Source organism: Megalopta genalis, chromosome 15, assembly GCF_051020955.1.
Source record: "Megalopta genalis isolate 19385.01 chromosome 15, iyMegGena1_principal, whole genome shotgun sequence".
Classification (NCBI taxonomy): domain Eukaryota; kingdom Metazoa; phylum Arthropoda; class Insecta; order Hymenoptera; family Halictidae; genus Megalopta; species Megalopta genalis.
In genome coordinates this window covers 5638407-5656932 of record NC_135027.1, presented here as the reverse complement: position 1 = coordinate 5656932, position 18526 = coordinate 5638407, and the positions used below count along the sequence as shown (strand labels likewise).

General features: G+C 32.7%; 4 protein-coding genes and 1 long non-coding RNA gene across 9 annotated transcripts; 2 read left to right on the top strand and 3 right to left on the bottom strand.

Moving 5' to 3' along the window:
* Positions 1–439: 439 nt before the first annotated feature.
* klhl10 (kelch-like protein 10) lies at positions 440–5561 on the bottom strand. 2 transcript variants are annotated; one of them, XM_033468941.2, is made up of 9 exons: positions 5156–5561; positions 4583–4923; positions 4129–4444; positions 3553–4005; positions 3304–3473; positions 2723–2892; positions 2365–2523; positions 1857–2061; positions 440–1265 (listed from the first exon to the last, which is right to left on the bottom strand). In XM_033468941.2, the coding sequence occupies exons 2-9, from the start codon at positions 4810–4812 to the stop codon at positions 986–988; spliced, it is 1983 nt and encodes a 660-aa protein (XP_033324832.1). In that variant the 5' UTR covers positions 4813–4923; positions 5156–5561; the 3' UTR covers positions 440–985. The 2 variants fall into 2 exon arrangements, with proteins under 2 accessions (XP_033324832.1, XP_033324833.1); XM_033468942.2 differs by lacking the exon at positions 2365–2523.
* A 721-nt stretch (positions 5562–6282) lies between these two features.
* Positions 6283–9230, top strand: LOC117219535 (TNF receptor-associated factor 6). The gene is made up of 6 exons (XM_033468733.2): positions 6283–6516; positions 6680–6739; positions 6936–7066; positions 7156–7465; positions 7541–7689; positions 7763–9230. The coding sequence occupies exons 2-6, from the start codon at positions 6683–6685 to the stop codon at positions 8358–8360; spliced, it is 1245 nt and encodes a 414-aa protein (XP_033324624.1). The 5' UTR covers positions 6283–6516; positions 6680–6682; the 3' UTR covers positions 8361–9230.
* Positions 9231–9882: 652 nt separating this feature from the next.
* LOC143260637 (uncharacterized) lies at positions 9883–11692 on the bottom strand. The gene is made up of 2 exons (XR_013034912.1): positions 10936–11692; positions 9883–10174 (listed from the first exon to the last, which is right to left on the bottom strand). It is a non-coding gene; the product is annotated as an uncharacterized LOC143260637 (long non-coding RNA).
* Positions 11693–11726: 34 nt separating this feature from the next.
* LOC117223828 (polyprenal reductase) lies at positions 11727–14296 on the top strand. Of its 3 annotated transcripts, none has more exons than XM_076526757.1 (6): positions 11727–12311; positions 12860–13141; positions 13207–13355; positions 13434–13622; positions 13724–14019; positions 14095–14296. In XM_076526757.1, exons 2-6 carry the CDS (start codon positions 12960–12962, stop codon positions 14185–14187), a joined length of 909 nt encoding a protein of 302 aa, XP_076382872.1. In that variant the 5' UTR covers positions 11727–12311; positions 12860–12959; the 3' UTR covers positions 14188–14296. The 3 variants fall into 3 exon arrangements, with proteins under 3 accessions (XP_076382872.1, XP_076382870.1, XP_076382871.1); XM_076526755.1 differs by having other exon boundaries at positions 11727–12725; XM_076526756.1 differs by having other exon boundaries at positions 11727–12741.
* On the bottom strand, positions 14287–16451 carry Ostgamma (oligosaccharide transferase gamma subunit). Of its 2 annotated transcripts, none has more exons than XM_076526754.1 (8): positions 16268–16451; positions 15861–16039; positions 15660–15777; positions 15450–15590; positions 15230–15370; positions 15012–15162; positions 14762–14927; positions 14287–14607 (listed from the first exon to the last, which is right to left on the bottom strand). In XM_076526754.1, exons 1-8 carry the CDS (start codon positions 16346–16348, stop codon positions 14598–14600), a joined length of 987 nt encoding a protein of 328 aa, XP_076382869.1. In that variant the 5' UTR covers positions 16349–16451; the 3' UTR covers positions 14287–14597. The 2 variants fall into 2 exon arrangements, with proteins under 2 accessions (XP_076382869.1, XP_033332255.1); XM_033476364.2 differs by having other exon boundaries at positions 14287–14583.
* Between the last annotated feature and the right edge of the window lie 2075 nt (positions 16452–18526).

Genomic DNA, 18526 nt, shown 5'->3' with positions numbered 1-18526 from the left:
TGTGTGTGAATGTGTGATAGCTAGCTAGCGAGCGTATTAGTTTATAAGTCGTCGTTGTTAGAAAGGGAGCCATAGCGAATTCCGGCTTCGTTCTGACTCCCTTTCGGGTCTCTAAAGCAGCAACCTCCTCGCGGTGAGACAATCGGTATCATCCTGGACTCAGAAAATGTTACTAATTGCAATGAATTTCTGGGTCGAGGATGATACCGAGCTAATAGCTGCAAATTTTGAATTTTTGTTAATATTGTAAAGTAGAGAATAAAGCTTTAACGTGTATAAAGTGTGACGATTTATATCTATTCGAACGTACGGTTATACGTACTGTATCGTATCAATGCAGAAGAAATGTATCGGCATCGGTTCGGTCATCCGAGAGTCCTGCGAAAAATATTTTGTCATATTTTTGTATGTTATCTTGAACATCTTGAAAAAAATGTAGTTTTCGTTTTTTTTTTGCTTTTATTATAAGTTGTGTTCAAAATTCGTTCACATATGTAAAGTCATAAATCCAATAAAGATCATACAAAATTGTGTCACAAAAACTGTCAATATAAATATGTTTCGTAAAAAAAAAAGAAAAACATGGTCAGTTTAACAAATTCAAGTAAATTAGAAATCTGAAATTATTTTCTAAAGGACGGGTTAGTATGTGTTCGATTGAATGATATATATGGTGCGGAATATTCCTTCTATTACTTTCAGTCCGTGTTCAGAAATATTTTTCAGTTATTTGAAGACTTGTGGATATTTAAATATTATTTTCCTTCCTTGAAAATTGGTAAATTACTTGAAATTATCTGATAAAACAGTTAAAATTCTTTCAAATCGACATGTTTCCTGAATCGAAAAGATTTTTTTGAATATTTCGTTTCCTTTTGATTAATCTCTTTAAGCATTCATTGTCGTTCTCTTTCAGCTGCCACCGAATTGCTAAACTGTCCAATTTTCTAATTATTCCTTCATAATTTATCCAGTCGTTGAAAATTCAGTTTTGTTGGTTTCCGTTGTTTGATCTATTATTTCGTGGCATGGAAGACGGTGCTGGAATAATTTCATCGACTACTAAATTCTCGCGATTCTGTTGTGCCTGATCCTGTTGATGTTGCTGCTGATTACGAGGCACTTCTAATGCCAATAATTTCTGTCGTTTTTCTTCCATCAAGCGTTCACGATGCTTGTGAATGTAATCATTCACATTTGGTAGCCCAACGATTACGCAAGCTGAAAGTCCCGAACGATATATGTTCATGTCTGTTGCTTCGTACCTGCGGAAAATATACGTATAATCGAACAATAAACTCGTTGCTGTAAGTGATGAACACGATTTTGATCTGACACAAATTTTTATTTACGATATGTTTTGGATAACTCTTATAGAGTTATTCTTATTCTCGAAAATCTAAATTTGAATGCCGAATTGCTACATCATCTGCATATTTCGTAAAGATAGGTCGTTTTTCAAAGAATAGAGCATTGTGAAAAAATTAGAGAGGAAAGTTAAAAAGTATTTTCGAGGCTCGAAAAAAAGAGGTGAGTTTTATTAATTGTTTAATGCTGTTGTATATTGTACAGGGTGCTCAATGAGTGTCTAGCACAGGGCTCGGAATTATCGGCACACAACATGAGGATCGCTAGGGCTACGCCTCCTGACACTCGTCGTGCGTCTCGCTCACCCGTGATCGCCACAAAATGCTGTACGCCCACACATAAAACAACAGACACACGCGCCTGATGTGCTTCGAGCCGAAAGAGGCGACCATGGATAGGCGAGACGTGCGACGGGAGTCTCCTGAGACGTAGTCCTCGCGATTCTTATGTTGCGCGCCGTTAACTCCGTGGCCAAGATGGAATTTTACCATTCGTTCGTTTTTTCATCGTAACATTCGACGTGATAGATAGTGGTAACGCTGTTGTATCCTCCTATCGCAAAAATCATGTCGTCGATCACTTCGATCGCAAAATTACTGCGGGCGTGATACATATCCGGAATCGAGCTCCAAATATTCGTGGATGTGTTGTATTTCTCTCCACTGGACATTCTAGATATTCCGTTAAAACCTCCTGCGGAAAGTACTCATTAAAGTATATAACATTTTCCCGGTCAATATTAGTCACTAGACTGCGGATTTTATGGATATGTCGCGGAAATGATCAAGTCAACAATAAAACTGTAAAGACATCAGAAAAAAATTCTTCTTTAGAAGAACATTTTAGAAGTATATTCTTACATTATTTCCTGCTTACTTATTACAATTATTAAAATGACATTCCTTACAATTAACTTCGACAATTTTTAGCTTGTATAAAAGCCGTAGTCTACTAATCATTTGGTCATTCGCTAAACATTGTTATTTGAGCTTGTACCGATTACGTATACGCAGTTATGATAAGAAATACAAGAAACTCCGCTCCTGCGCGATCTCATCGAAGCTATCAACGTCCATTGATTGCACTCTGGGTCGTACATTTCAGCAGAATTTAAACACTCGTTTCCATTGAAGCCACCGGTAATGTAAATTTTATCTATATCGCAAAATAAGAATGACAAACGTGTCGCAGTTGCACGAATGGAATATTCTATTTTGCAGAGAGAATTCAAGAATATTTTCATTTCTTATCGAAACATGTACGTAAATATAAATAAATATGCGAATATAAAAAAAGAACGATGGCACAGATACGATTACAATTGATGATAAAGAAAATGGATAAGAAAACATACCGTTTAAAGTAGTTGCACTCGCATCTGATCTATGGCAATTCATGGGTGCTATTAAAGACCATTGATTAGTCTTGTAATTATATCTCTCCGCGGTATTTTGTCGATAATACCCATCGTATCCTCCCATCGCATAAATAAGATCGTTGTGAACAGCAACGCTAACGTAACATCTAAAATTAGGGGAGTTTCCTTGTTAGCATATTACACTGACTTATTACACACTCTGTTACACACTACCCTGCAAAAGTATCCGGACGATTATACATATATTTACGAATTTTTCAAGAATTATACAAGAAACTACTTTGTCTCTTGCTTTATTATCTATTCTGGTAGAACTATGAGATATAATCTTTTTTACGTACAGTATTCACGGAGGCAAGTATTTAATAATGAAAACTTCGACTAGACATCATGGAGTCAGAATGTTGACGAAGGATTCAAACAAATTCGGAGAGAAATATTACAAAAGAACTTGTCGTTCATACGATAAGAAATAGTTTAATTAACATTAATTTTACGAAATCACTGGTTTGCTATATGTTCGAATACTTATGAATGGTAGCGTGCGTGTAATAGACCTTCGGGCGTTCATCGGAGCGACTTCCCTCCATACTTTGGTGGCAGCGTTAAAGCAACGACAACTATTAAAATAGTTGGTCCCGTCGAAGCCACCGATCACATAGATATTAAAGCCGACTACCCCTATTCCATGGTACGACCGAGAGCCGTTAGGATCCACCTCTTCCACCTTTCGAAACATTCACGAATACAGTAAATTATGGGATTCCTTGACACTAGAAATAAGTATAAACAATCGGAATATGCACCTTGACCCATCGATCGGCCCTCGTATCGTAGGTCTCTATAAAATTTGTAGCAGTCCTACCGCTCCATCCACCTATGGCAAACAATATCTCGTGAGGCACCCGTGGCCTCGCGATTTTCGGCGTGGGCACTTCCCTATCCTTTTGTGTGATGATTTCGAGATCGTATATAAATTTTAATGTCTCGATGATGATGGGCCGACAAGCATCGTTTCCGGTAACGTACGGATGATCTTTCACGTTCTCGAGAAAGAATTGGGTGTCCAATAGACCGAGGCGAATATTCTTCATCAGATCTGCTATGTAGCCCTTTCGGTGTTGTGAATCGTGGTCGATCCATTTCAACACCAGCTCCCAAACGGTGTCTTCATTTTTCACATTTAATTCGTCAGCGCCTATCAATGTCGTTAACTCTTCGATCGGTAAATTCAGGATTTCATCGCTTCGCGAAGCTACCTGAGTTCAATGAAACTGTTATTTTATTTGTTCACTTCGTCGCACGCACTGAGAACATCAATGCTGGACCAATGTAACACGACCAATGTAAAACACGAGCAGAAACAGAAAGGGGTCAATGACCTGTACGAAGTGTCTCATAACGTAACGGTACGCGCTGTTCTCCAATCCTTTACAGAAATGTTCTCGAGCGAATCTCATTACGGAAATACAATTCTCCGGCGCTAGATTTTGTTTAAGGAACTCGCTGCAGAGATCGAGAACGCCTAAAATGTTCAGATAATCTGCGGTGACCAGTAGTTGACACACATTCTCCTTATTCACGTTGATTGATCGTAGATACGCGTATTCCAAGAGAAGATTCATCATGTTGCTGCTCACGCCAGGCAGAAGAACATCGGTCTTTTCGCGGGAATGTAACGTAGTTGTGAACAATGTCCTGTAAACATAAAGTCTTTTACTGGCGAGAACTCGGATGTTGCTGATCTAGAAAATCCTAAACGAAAAGTTGAAGAAAAATCGTTTTGAAAATTTATCCAAAGGGTTGCGGACACGATACTGCGTAGAGTGTTAAGACCTGAAGTAGGGGCTGCAAGCTGACAATATCGCTCGGTGTATGGGGAAAACACCTCCATCTTCTAGTCTTAGAACAGCATCGCAAAGAAGATTATTCTGTCGAAAGTCATAGAGCGATTGCATCGCTTGTGTGCTCATACATCGGCCACCGCTCTCGGCTATCAAACGCTGTGTGCTCGTTTCGCATGCGTCGATGTCTCTGCTGTTATTGTTTGAGTCTACTACATCCATATCAAATTTGCTGGAATCCAGCCGCAAATATCTTCCCGGTGACGCGACGACGAATATGTGAGGAAATCTTCGACGTAGGTGAAAGTGGTGGAACTTGAAAATTTTCTAACTCTATAAATGTATATGGGATACATTTTATGCAATACGAAGTTTCTATTACAGGTGTTTTAGGATTCAAGATACGTTCAAGTAAAAATCGAAGTTTTGAGAAAATCTCTACAGAGACATCTTTAAGCACTTGAGAAACGTTGAAATAATGAACGACGAAAATAATCTTAAGCATCGTCTGATGATGATAACATGTGTAATCGGTTGTGGAATCCGCGAAAAAAGAAATACATACTTGAGGGCACATGAATTTTCAAATAGTCCAGGAGGTTATAGTTTCTTATAGGTTGTTAATGATTCTGATCGTTTTTACGCGGTGATTTTTAAGATTTGTATCTTCGAAGACAGTTGTTTCGATCTGACTAATAAATGCAATTGTTTACTCAGCCAAAGTAAAACGATTTGTAAATAAGAACAGTTATTTATACCCGTTGAAATTTGAAATGTGTCAAAATTCTAACACGTGGACGGACGGACTTGAAGACCGAATTATGTAACAGAGATTTTAAAAAAAGTGCAGAGAGTAGAACGAAGGTGGTTGGTGACAGAAAGATACAAATTATTTTGTGTGATTTTAAAAAAGAGTAAACGTCGCTTCTGGCTGTGACATAGGTCTTACATGTCCGCCGTTCAGTCTAGGACTGTCTTGTGACAAAAGAGAGGCTTTCGAGCAAGTTCACGATATTATATTTACCAATATCGTTAAGGTATGTTTTAGATCTTTGATCCGTGCCTCCGTAGATAACCAATTAATGGTAAAAATTTTAGAAAAATTATAAAACTAAATTAAATCCAAGAGAAATATGTGATAATAATATATTAACATATTAGAGAAATTGTAACTTATACATTATAGTTTTTTATTCTTAATATAATTAATACTAATTATAGTATCTATTAAATTAGTAGAAAATATGGAGAGGTATGCATACTACTTTGTAATTTTAAGAATGTTTAATTTATTTACTAGTTCTACTGTTTTATTTATCTACTATTTACTGCTCACGAGCTGTTCTCCACTGAAAACATTAGCGTGTTTGCATTGAAGCTCGCGAACAGTTATATGCTTGTTCACTTTGAATTCATGATCAGTTACAAACGTGTTACATATAACATAAATCAGTTTGATTCGGAATCACTTGAAAATCTAATAATCTCCCCTTACCGCGAATCTAATCCCCCTCACGCCAAATAGCTCCATCCATATATGTATTCTTACGTCGATGAGTAGGTACATGTATCATAGACGATCACTCTATTCAACCATTTTGTATGGTTAACTGGTGTTGCCATCTGCTGTACGACTTTGAAAGCAAATGCTTAAATGTATGACATATATACATATGTATATTTATGATGAGTCACTGTTTGACACATACGTACTTCCATATGTGATTTCACATGAATGAATGGAAAGATGGTTCAGTTCAAACATTTTTTGAAGTGTTATTCCTAAAACTACATTATTAAATAGTTTATGTTTAAAACAAGAAAGTGTTCATTTTTTTTATTGAATAAATCAATATGTAAAACGAGCGTACATTAATTTACGAAATAGTTTTGTTTCCACGTGAGATTCGTAAGTCATAATCTCAAGTAAGTTAGAAATCTTTTAAATACGAAAGTATATTATTAACATTATGTATACGCGAAAACATTTTATTTATGATATAATTTTTGCACATCTGCTTATATAATATAATAACATTAGGTTTTATTTCACTCCGGTTTACATGTACATACATTACATATTTCGCAGATAATGGCCAAATCCGGTAATGTTAAAGAATGTACTATTGGTATAGAAGAAAGTATTCTCGTACGTACCAATTTACATTTTTAATTTACAATTGTAAATGTTATCATACATAGTACTTCTATCGAATTTTATTTTTTACTCAAACGGATTTCCTTGAATTGCATTTATAATATATTTTCTAAGGCTTCGCTTTACATTTTGTGTTAACACATTTATTATTTTACATTTTTACTGGTAATTCGACTATTACATGCAGTGTGGTGATGGTATGAAAGAATACCTTGAGCCTAGATTTGAGTGTCCTATTTGTTTAACCTGGCTACGCGATCCAGTTTTAACATCTTGTGGTCATAAATTCTGTTCGCAATGTATATACACTTGGCTTCAGTAAGTTATATCACTTCTGTAAAGTTAATGAGTATAGAATGAAACATTATTTATATATCTTGTGTTTATCAAATAATTTTTATTTGTAGAAAGGAAGGTGCTTGTTGTCCAGTTGATAGTCAGCCATTAAAGTCTGAAAGTGATTTGTTCAGAGATTTATATACGAGCAGAGAAATATCACAACAACGTACACCTTGTCTTTATCAACAGTTCGGTTGTGAAATTAAACTATCTCCAGTGGATATGGAAGCTCATATTAATCAATGTATATATAAAAGAAGTCTTCCAGATTCACAAAATATTTATTGTCATTTTAAAAATGTTGGCTGTATAGAAATTTTTCACACCGAAGATGATTTACATACACACTTAGAAACAAATATTAGTCTTCATTTAACTGTTAGTTATTATTCTTTTCAATATGATTATTTAAAATTTGTGTGTAAGAAGGTTGATTGCCTACATATTTTGTAGATGATTTTAAAAACATTACCACAATCATCTCTAGCCCAAAATCATGCTAATGCACTAACTGCTGAGTCAAAATTATGGGACCCACCACCCAAAAGTGCAACATCTTTAGTTAATAGTGAACCACCAATGGAGTGGCAGCAGTTATTAAAGTAAAACTAATATTTATTTCTCAAACAAAACATTTTCATAAAATAATTCTATCAAATATTCTTTTTTTTTTAGGAATCTGTATGAGAGAATAGTAACATTGGAGCAACAAAATAGAGAACTTTCTATTACTGTGTCTAATCAAAAGACTCAACTTACTACTTTACAAACTTCTTTGAGATTTAATCAAGAAGAAATGTTTTTACGTAGCTGTAATGGTGTATATATTTGGAGATTGCATTCTTTCCAGGACAAGCTTGAAAGTATGATAAATGATCCCTTAAAAATGTTTTACAGTCCTGGTTTTTATACTAGCCCTAATGGATATAAGATTTGTGCCAGAATTAATATATCTTCAAAAGATTCAGAATTTCTCTCATTACTTCTACATATAATGAAGTCAGAAAATGATGATGGTTTAGATTGGCCATTTAATGGTATAATGTACTTTATTTTAGTCCATCCGCATGATTATGAAAAAGACATACGAGAAATAACTTCATCTAGGCCAGATTTAGAAGCATTTAGAAAACCAGTCTGTGAATTGAACAAACGAAGTTTTGGTTATACGGAATATGTACGAATACGAGATTTAACAGATTTTTTGCATAATGATTACTTAATTTTTAGAATTGAAGTTCGTGTCCAAGATAAGTTTACAATATCAATGTAATATAGTATTTTTAGTAACATTTATCAATTCTTCACTGTGAAAGCAGTACATCAATTTTATTTTTCTGTGTTAGATAAACTGAAAATTTCATTGAAACTTGCACTTTTTGTGTATTCTCTGTTACTACTTTTCTCCATATTCACAGATAATTTAAGTAAAGAGTTGGTCGGTCAAATAGTTAATTAGTTAGAAACAATTACTTCTATATTACATTCAGCATTACATCCAGCAGCACAGATAATTTTGCCTTGTATAGTATTTATAGTTCTTGTTTCATAAAAGGTGTAAATTAAAAATGCAAATAATTATAAATAATATAAATAGATTTTTAAATTTTATGGTTGACTGCATGGGAATGGACACTTTTAGTTTATTCTAATGTATTTCTTATACATAAATGCATGATGTATATTACCCAAAGTGTCAATAATTTTTTAATATTTCTTAGGTGTTTTTGGATTTATTCTTTACTCTGATCTTTCTCAAACAGTCTTTGTTATTCTTCTTTAGATTCAACTGGGACTTGATAGGTGTAAGATTTAGTTTATTTAAAATAATAATTGACTGAAATGTATTTTTAGCAAATAATATTGCTAATCTCTTATTAAGTTTCGTATAAATATCATTGTAAATATATGTAAAATTCAATAGTACTGACATTATAGCTAGCTTTACCAGATGATTAGAAATGGATAAGATAAAAGTAATTTGAAAATGCTAACTGTTGCGATGATCTTAAAGTGAAATTGTTCAATTTAGCTTAGCGAAATCCGTCCGTTTATCATGTGATAAAAATTACTTAATTATTACCACTTAATTTTGTACTATGAATATATTTATGAAACGAATAAACTTTATAAGTTACGAATATGTATACTGTTTTTAATATTACTTTTTAACATTACTAATGACTGTGGAAGTTTATGTAAACATGTATTTAAAAATAGATAAAAAGAGTTGAAAAAATTGAATCTTGACAGTAATGTGTTATTATTACACGATTTGCATTTTCTGTTTAAATTTGTAATATTCTGTAGATTGTAAAAAAGGAATAATTTCTGTTTACATTGCATCAATTTCTCAACACTTTCGACGATTATTTTTCATATTGAATAGTATAGTAATAGCAAATGAAGCTATTAACACTAAACCTACCGCGGCAAAGTGACTGCTTTCTTACCTTGCAATTCTGCAAAGTTCCGAGACTCTTTCATGGAAAACGCTTGAATAAGTTATATTATTGGAGCAAGTTTTATGATAAAAACTTCACAAATTCTAAATAAATTCGGTCTTCTCACTTTTGTGAAGCAGTACATGCCAGTTAGTATTGCTTGGTAGGTTTAGTGTTAACCACTTGACATACGAATAAAATGTGCATCGACGCGTCCGAAGAATACTATTTAACTTGGCTCAACTGGACACTCATGTACAAGCTCAGAAACAGGGCCTTTTCTTTTTAAAGTTACATTGCTATATAACATTCAATAGGGTTGAAGTATAGTGTTAGTGTACAACAATTAAGTAATAGTATAAAATAATAATTTAATAATTTTGTAATGTGTGATACATCTCAAAGCATTTAGTAATATGTAGCGGAACGAGGCATATTTTACACTGCCAAATTGTTTCACTTCTTATATTATGTTTTACGCAAACATGGCATCTTTTTGCAGGATGTTGCTTTTTATTTGTCGCGGGTATATGTTCAGGAAAATGTGTCCAATATTTTGCTTGTAACCGAGTTGGGCATTCACTTTGCGACCGTCTGCCGCGTGTCGGTTAGTCCGGCAGGGACAAATTACAAAGCATGTCTTCTGCAATATTCAATCGAAAATTCACAATCGATTGCTTTTGTGAAGTAGGCAATTTGGAATATAAAACATAAGCATTATAAATAGCTACATCAAACATATAAAAAAATATTTTTTTATATCCTTTTGCACATTTTCTCATGAGGGGGAAACATGCAAGAGATTGGTCCTGCTTGTCTACACCTCCCATTCCACGATTATACTCCAGAACACAGGTCGGTTTTATTTGTCGATGCAATTTTGTTTATCGGTACTGTTAGGAGGGGGAAAGCATCTCCAACAGTCTAAACAAAACAGCATCAATGCACGACCGAAACAATTAAAGAATCTAATAATGAAATGCACGGCGTTCGCCGAATACAGTTCTTGACGTCTTGGAGACGTCAAAGTCTACAATGGCACATGAAGTAAATGACGTCTCCCAGACGTCATTGTATGTCAAGTTGTTAAGAACCTAGCAGAACAAGATAGGCAAATCTGGACTTATACCAATTTTTACGTGTAATGCTCTGTTCGATAGTTTGCCAGAAAAAAATGTCTTTCGAGTTTCAAAAAAGTATTTTACTCGTAACGGTAGTTATAAGGAAAATTTGAATAATTTACAATTAAATTACAACTAACACATTTTGTATTTCATTGTTTTCTTCTCAATAAACTTGAAATATTTATAAACTAATAGTACACATATTAAAATAAGCGTTATCGCAGTGTTCGGCATTGTTCGACCGTGTTTAAAAAAAAAAGTAGTTAAATAATATACGTACGATAAGACCTTTCCGATTACATATAGCCGGGTCCGAATTGTAAACAGTTAGTCGTAGAATAGAAGTCGTCGTTCTTCGAGCACCGCGGCTCGCCTTTATAGTTGCCGACACCTCGTGAGAGAGAGAGAGAGAGAGAGAGAACGAAACTACCTGAAAATACTGGTAATGCTAGAATAAAAACGATAACTTAACTTTTTTATTTTTAATCTTTTATACATGAAAATTATTTTGATGCATCGATCACATTTTTCCAATTAAAATGATACTAAACACGACATGCTTTAGACCATACTTATTCATTATGTGTTTGTGAAAAATAGTATTAGAAAAACCGATTCTTAACATATGAAATATTAAAAGCAATGTCAAAGAAGGTATGTATGTCGTTCGAAAGAAAATGTCAAAGAAGTTATGCTATTTCAGCTTACGTTCGATGACGGTAGGAGTAGTACATGGCTGAGTTATATGCCGGCAGGAAGAGGCCATGGCTAAGTTAGATGACTGCAGGAAGAAGCCATGGCTCGGTTCGACTACAGTCTGAGGACGAGCCTCCGCGCGGAGGGTGTGAAGGTACGATTTCCTGTACTTTTTTCATCAATCTTATTTTAAGGCCTTGTCCTTCGTCGCCACATCTGAAACCCAATTGTTGCGCTATCGGCGCTGAGTTTCGAGGACCTTGTATCTAAACAGTGTCGTTCTTCCTCGATGTTCGACCCCTTAAAATAAGATTGATGAAAAAAGTACAGGAAATCGTACCTTCACACCCTCCGCGCGGAGGCTCGTCCTCAGACTGTAGTCGAACCGAGCCGTGACTTCTTCCTGCAGTCATCTTACTCAGCCTTTCAGACCTTTTCCTGCCATTATGTAACTCAGTCATGGAATCTTTCTACCGTCATCTAACTCAATCATTGTCTTCTTCTTACCGTCGTCGAACATAGGCTCGAATAGCATAACTCCTCTGATATTTTCTTTCGAACGACATATATACCTTCTTTGACGTTCCCTTTAATATTTCATATGTTTAGAATCGGTTTTTCTAATACCTTTTTTCGCAAATAAAATAAGTTACTTGCTACGTATAATGAATAAGTATCATCTAAAGCATGTCGTGTTTGGTATCATTTTTATTGGAAAAATGTGATCAATATGTTAAAATAATTTTCATGTATAAAAAATTAGAAATAAAAAGGTCATCGTTTTTAATCTAGCTGCCGCCGGTGTTGGCCGTTGCCTTTCCAGGTCTCTCTCTCTCTCTCTCTCTATCACGAGATGTCGGCAATTATAAAGGCGAGCCGCGAGACTCAAAGTACAACGACTTCAATTCTAGGACTGGCTGCTTACAATTCAGACACGGCGACAATCAGCGAGATTTTACTGTAAGTATTAAGTAAATAAATGTGATCGAAATGATATCGTGTTTGATTCCATTTTAATCAGAAATATTTGTCCAAACTATATAATGTTTGGTCTCATTGTAATAAAGAAAACTATCAGCAATATGTTTAAGAAAATCAGTTTTAAAATGTTAAAATTAAAAAAAGTTATGTCCATTATATTATGATTTCTCTTTCGGAAATTCAAGTTAAAGGAGCCGCAGCGCGTGCCGCAGCACACGTATTCACCGACTTCGTTGAATCTTAGCATCAGGATAAAGTGAAAATCAATAGATTGCAGGACCGTAGCAATGTCACGGCGTCAGTGATAACACACTGAAATTACGTCAGTACAAGAGACATTAAAACGTTATAGCGCTATTCGGCATTTTTCCAATGACCTCTGGGACTCAAACGGTTAAATAATATATATGTATATAATATAATGTATATAATAAATAATAGTAATAATAATAAAGTATAGAGAGTAAAATAACAAGTAGTTCTAATATATATTATTTAATTATATATATATTTTTCAATTGTTACAGTAACCTGATTTATATGAAAGTGATACACCTAAACTTTAAAAGAAAATTATAAATAAGGTTTAACTCATCTATTTATGTCTGAAGCCTAGTTCAATACAAAATGCAAGTCAACTTAATATCTATTGCATTTCTTCTTGCTACATTGTCCCTTGGTATTGTTGGCTTATTAATTACCTATATAGAATCTTATTTACCTGTTTTAATAACGCGTTCATATCGTTATGGTAAATTTTCTGATAATACATATCAGCCACATGTAATGAAAATAGAAATACCTAAAAGGTAAGTAAGAAAAGAATAAAAACATTAATTTAATAGTATTAATAATAATAAAAATAATATTTCAGATGGTTTAAACATTTTTATGTGTTTGCTGCACCTTTCTCAAGTTATGTATTTTATCTGGTACTTCATAAATATCTGTGGAATGGTGATATACCTGAAAACGTCATATGGATGTTAAATATGTTTCTAGGAACAAATAGACGAGCATTAGGTAAGTCGAATGTATGAAAGTTGTTAAAAGTTTAACATTTATATTTCAGTGTTCATTTTTGAATTTATATTTTTTTAGTGTCTCCAGAAAGTACATTTGTAGTTGCCTTGGTTTTGACTATTCATTGCTGGAAAAGATTTTATGAATCACACTATATAAGCATTTTCAGTGATAAAAAGATAAATATGTTTCATTACACAATGGGATTCTATCATTATTTTGGTACTTTAGTATGTATTATAGGTGAATCTGAAGGATTTGTTGAAGGTAAATAAAAAGTTGCTTGCATTTAAATGGTTCGCGATTATTAAATTAAATTTACTTGCACTTTTATATTTTAAATTATTTTTTTAAATTATTTACTATAGGTTCACAAAACAATTTCTCCTGGAAAAATATAACTTATACTCATATGATATGTGCATGTATTATCTTATTGTCATCATATGCTCAATTTAGAGCAAATTGTATTCTTAGTGGTTTACGGAAAGATAAAACTGGTGAAATCACATCTACAGCATATAAGATACCACATGGTGGTCTCTTTGAATACGTATCAGGTGCTTTACAAATTACAGAGATCATTATCTATGTATTAATTTCTGTGATATTTTGGCAAAGTTCAACATATCATTATGTTACAATATGGGTCATAGTAAACCAGGTACAGAAGTTTTATAATAGTACTAGTAATATGCATAAAATGTGCATGTTAAATACCTGTATTTTTATTTTTTAGATAGCTACTGCAGTATTAACACATAAGTGGTACATACAAACATTTCAGAATTATCCAAAATCTAGAAAAATTCTATTACCTTATATCTTCTAAGTACTTGACATTATTATTATGAAAATTTTATTTAATTAAAGGATGTCACATTATAATTGTAACATGGTATGCAAAGTCAATAAACGTTGGTACAGAATATTAAACTAAATTATATATAACTTTTATTTCAGGAATGTATTATACACGCATATTAACATCCTAAATAGTATTAAGGAATAGTGATTTTAAATATTAATTTATTTTACAGTACGTACAAACAAATTTAAATCGTGATTATGGTACAACACTTTTAACAATGACGGGAGTTCAAGTATTATCCTCAAATCCTTTTTTTTGCAGCTTAGTGTTTAATATTGATGGGCAAGTTGAAAGTTTCTTTTGCAATATATACAAATGATGACTTCCTACTCTTAAACCTCTTACTTGAATAGCAAACTGCAACATATCAATTATTCTTCACTGAGATACATTGAATGATATAGATTGTTCGGAACATATGAGAAATGGAGTATATTAGTATATTCATACTTTAGTGTTGTGAAAATATTAATATACTCCACTTTGGTAATAATAATTTATTATTATTTGTAAAGAGTTTTTTAAGTTACTGTACCTGTAAGGATACCCCTGTGCTTTATTCCTAAATATGGATAATAACAGGCTGAAGAAAATGACGACTAATCCAGCGCCTATAGCAGCAAATATTCGCCGTTTTTTTACATCACCTTTACGAGATGCAGCTTCAGTTATTAAAATCATACCTAATACTACAGCACCGTCTAATTATACTTTATTAAGGAAAATGATAGTATTTTAAATAATACTATTGCATTCTTTTTAAACTTTCATAAGTTAAAGGATACTTAAAACCATCACTATGTATGTTTCCAAAATAAATTGCCCTTGAGACGAAGCGTGAATGTAGGCCACATTTCCACTAGCTGATTTATGTATAAATGGAGGTGCTCTAATGTGATTCCACATTTGCCCAGATGTCATTGTAAGGGTAAAGAACTGTAGACAGTATTACTTTTAAATAAACCATTATATAAGTTATCAGATCAATAAAATGCTATATTACCATTGCACCAAGTCCCCATATTGTTTTATTGTAAATGAAATCTAAGTTATTACGTCTCACGTAAAGGAAACCTCCAATAAGTACTAGTAACATTATTATTGCTACTGTACCAGAATAGTTTGGAGGTCTAAATACTCTAATCTGTAATGTGTTAATAAATGTTTTAAACAAATTTACTTTCTACTTATAAAAAAATATATATATATATATCTGTACACACCTGAATATCAGTGCGTTCAGATATCCATTTTGCAATGGCTTCTGCCCCAAATCCTATTCTTTGGATGTCCAAGGTATCTGCCGGCTTTGGCTTACCTTTTGGTGGAAAGTGCATATATACTGGAGCAGTACTTAATCTCATCTACACACACAAAATAATTTATATTCAACAAATTTCTTCTTATTAACAATTGTATAGTGCTTTAAATACCATTTGGAAAACATCTGATCCTTCATCAAAATCTACAGAAGCAAAGAATAGTCTTTTTGAGTGGGACTGCAAGTATCTGAATGAATTTGCCACTATAACGAATTCATCATTTGCATGTCTAAAAAGTATATATAATAAATATTACATAAACATCATATATTATTTATAATGAGATGAACTTATAAATAAAGTTGCATTTACCTGCATATTTGACATTGTCTTTGTGGTGCCATAGCAGTAAACATGACTATAACAGAATAGTTTCTTGGCGTAGTGCGCACATATTCTTTAAATTTTGCACCATTAAATTTTATTACAGGTCTTGTCAGAGCCAATTCTGTTAATTGTTGTACACGATCTGACAAGGAAGAGCCTTGGGTCTAAAATGAATAAATGACGTTTAAATAAAACTGAAGATACTACTAATAATTTTAGGTTAAATAAATGAAACTGTTACAACATCAAATAGTAGCAAATGACATAAAATATCACTTATAATCATCAATAAAAGCTAATCATTAAATTCTATTGCACATTTTTTAAATAAAACATATAAAATGAAAGCTTAAACATATATGACAGCTGCTGAAAATTTCAAAATTACTCACGTTTTTGGTCCTATATTGGCAGCAAACGTAATTTAAACTCAAAATTAATCCTAAAAATATAATATAATTTCTATAATCCATTTTAAACAGTTATTGCAAAATTATTTTTTGCAGTATTCTTCTGCTGGGAACACGTTACAGCTGTTGTTGTGAACAGCTCAATGGTGTATGTATTCGATACAACGTGGCATTTGACGTACATTTAGACAATTTCGTAAATATTCATTTTTGAATTAAATATTTAAAATAAATTAATTATATAGCATAATAAAACAATAAAGATTGTTGAGTGACGTATAATTTGTTATGTTTCTAATACATTTTTTAATATTAACCCCGGTACTTTTGATATTTGACGCATAAGTTTTACTCTCTACATATTTCGTATGAACTCAGGTACAGTAATGGACCTACTCCTGCACGCTGTTCTTATTCCCTAGGCTGGCGCACATCTCCATCATTTTACTGTGCATCCAATCCGTAGTGGACCCTGTCTTAGCAATGAATCGTCAGCCAATTAGAACAATGGGAACTTCCGATATCAATCCTCGCTAACGGATCAAGCTGCGGTCTGAAGATGTGCAGGAGTAAGTATGTATTATGGTCTAAGGATAAACCAATCTATGTACAGCAATACCCAAGGTTTGTAGAATAGAAGGGTTGCCTGGTAACTTATGACCAATCAGGAATCAGTATGAAAAACGCGGGCGTGATGTCGCTCAGCGTACTCGTTCGAATTAATTCAAATTACAGTAAATTCAAATTAATTCAAATTACAGTAAAATGGACAATTTGTGAAGAGGAGATACGATTATACGAGCCTTGCGGCTCGTCTTTATAGTCAACAACTATAAAAACAGAATACAAGTACAGAATACAATTGTTTAAATGATTTCACCTTTTTGGCCAGATTCATCAAATTGGGTGAATATATTAATGAAACAATATTAAAATACCGCTAATACGATATTTATTAAAAATAAAAAAGAGATGCTTTTCAGAGTGCTTATAGGTGCTCACAGTATTCTAGCGATTAATATTATTTTTTCCCGGAAGGCGAGATATAAAAATTTTGTAATAAAATTGAAAGTCTGTTCTTTAAATTTTTGCCATTTTGCTAACGTTATTTATTGCAGGTCTAAGGATAACCTTATTCAAGAAGACTAGAAACACAATGAATGTGCCTGATGGAAGAATTAATCAATAACATAGTCCACTCACATAGTAATAACTTTTACAATTATTAATAAAATATAAGTATTTGTTCTTAATTCTTTGTTTAAAGAGAAGTTGATGGTGAGCATTTTCTGATGGATATAAAATTTATTTAGGTACAGCTGCCGCCGAAAATTCAAGGTGATCTTTGTTTTTTAAATGATAGTATTTATTTTCGTTTATTCAAGTAATATAGCCTATTCAAAAATTCCATTGATCATTCCTTCACGTGCGAAAGTTAACTTCGTTAAATATTCAGAAGAACGACCTCAGATATTAGTACAATGATTATCTTGGAATCTCGGTGGCACTTCTACTTAGATGAAAGGAAATATTTTTTCGAAAAATTAATAATAATTTGAGAGACGAATGTGCAAATGAATTAAAATGGGATATTTCGTACTGCAAAATGTCAGTTTATTAAAGTTGATCGTCGTCTTTATAACTTCAATTTGAATAATTTATCTCATGATAAAATAAATATTATTACTTTTATTGTTTTAAATTTTATTTTATTTATTATTGTATAATATAATAATTCATATTTATGAATATTATTTTGTACATTAATAAATATAAAAATGTTCACCTTCATGGATCAATCAAAATCGTATTTTTATAACTTATAAACATGTTTTCTTATATTGTTTGTGTTTATTAATCATGTTTTAATAAAAATAGTTGTAGATATAATATAAACAATCACATCAAGCAAAAGAATCATCCGAGATCGTACGTAAGATTAAATGAAATATTTGTACGAGTTAAGTCAGGTAAACAAAAACCGCATTACACACGCCGATTCTTCCAGACGTTTCTCTACTGCAGCATTATTTTGTCCATGGTCTGTTTCTTGTATCTCGCCCATGACTATATTTCTCTGAAATACTGCAATAATTAAATTGAACACATTTGAATAAATTTTTATAATTCTTATATGTTCTTATTTATTATTATTAGTATTATTATTTCTATATTCAAAACAGTTTTAACGTACTAAAATTGTTCAGTGTTAAATGCCAATAAAAACCTACATGCATGACA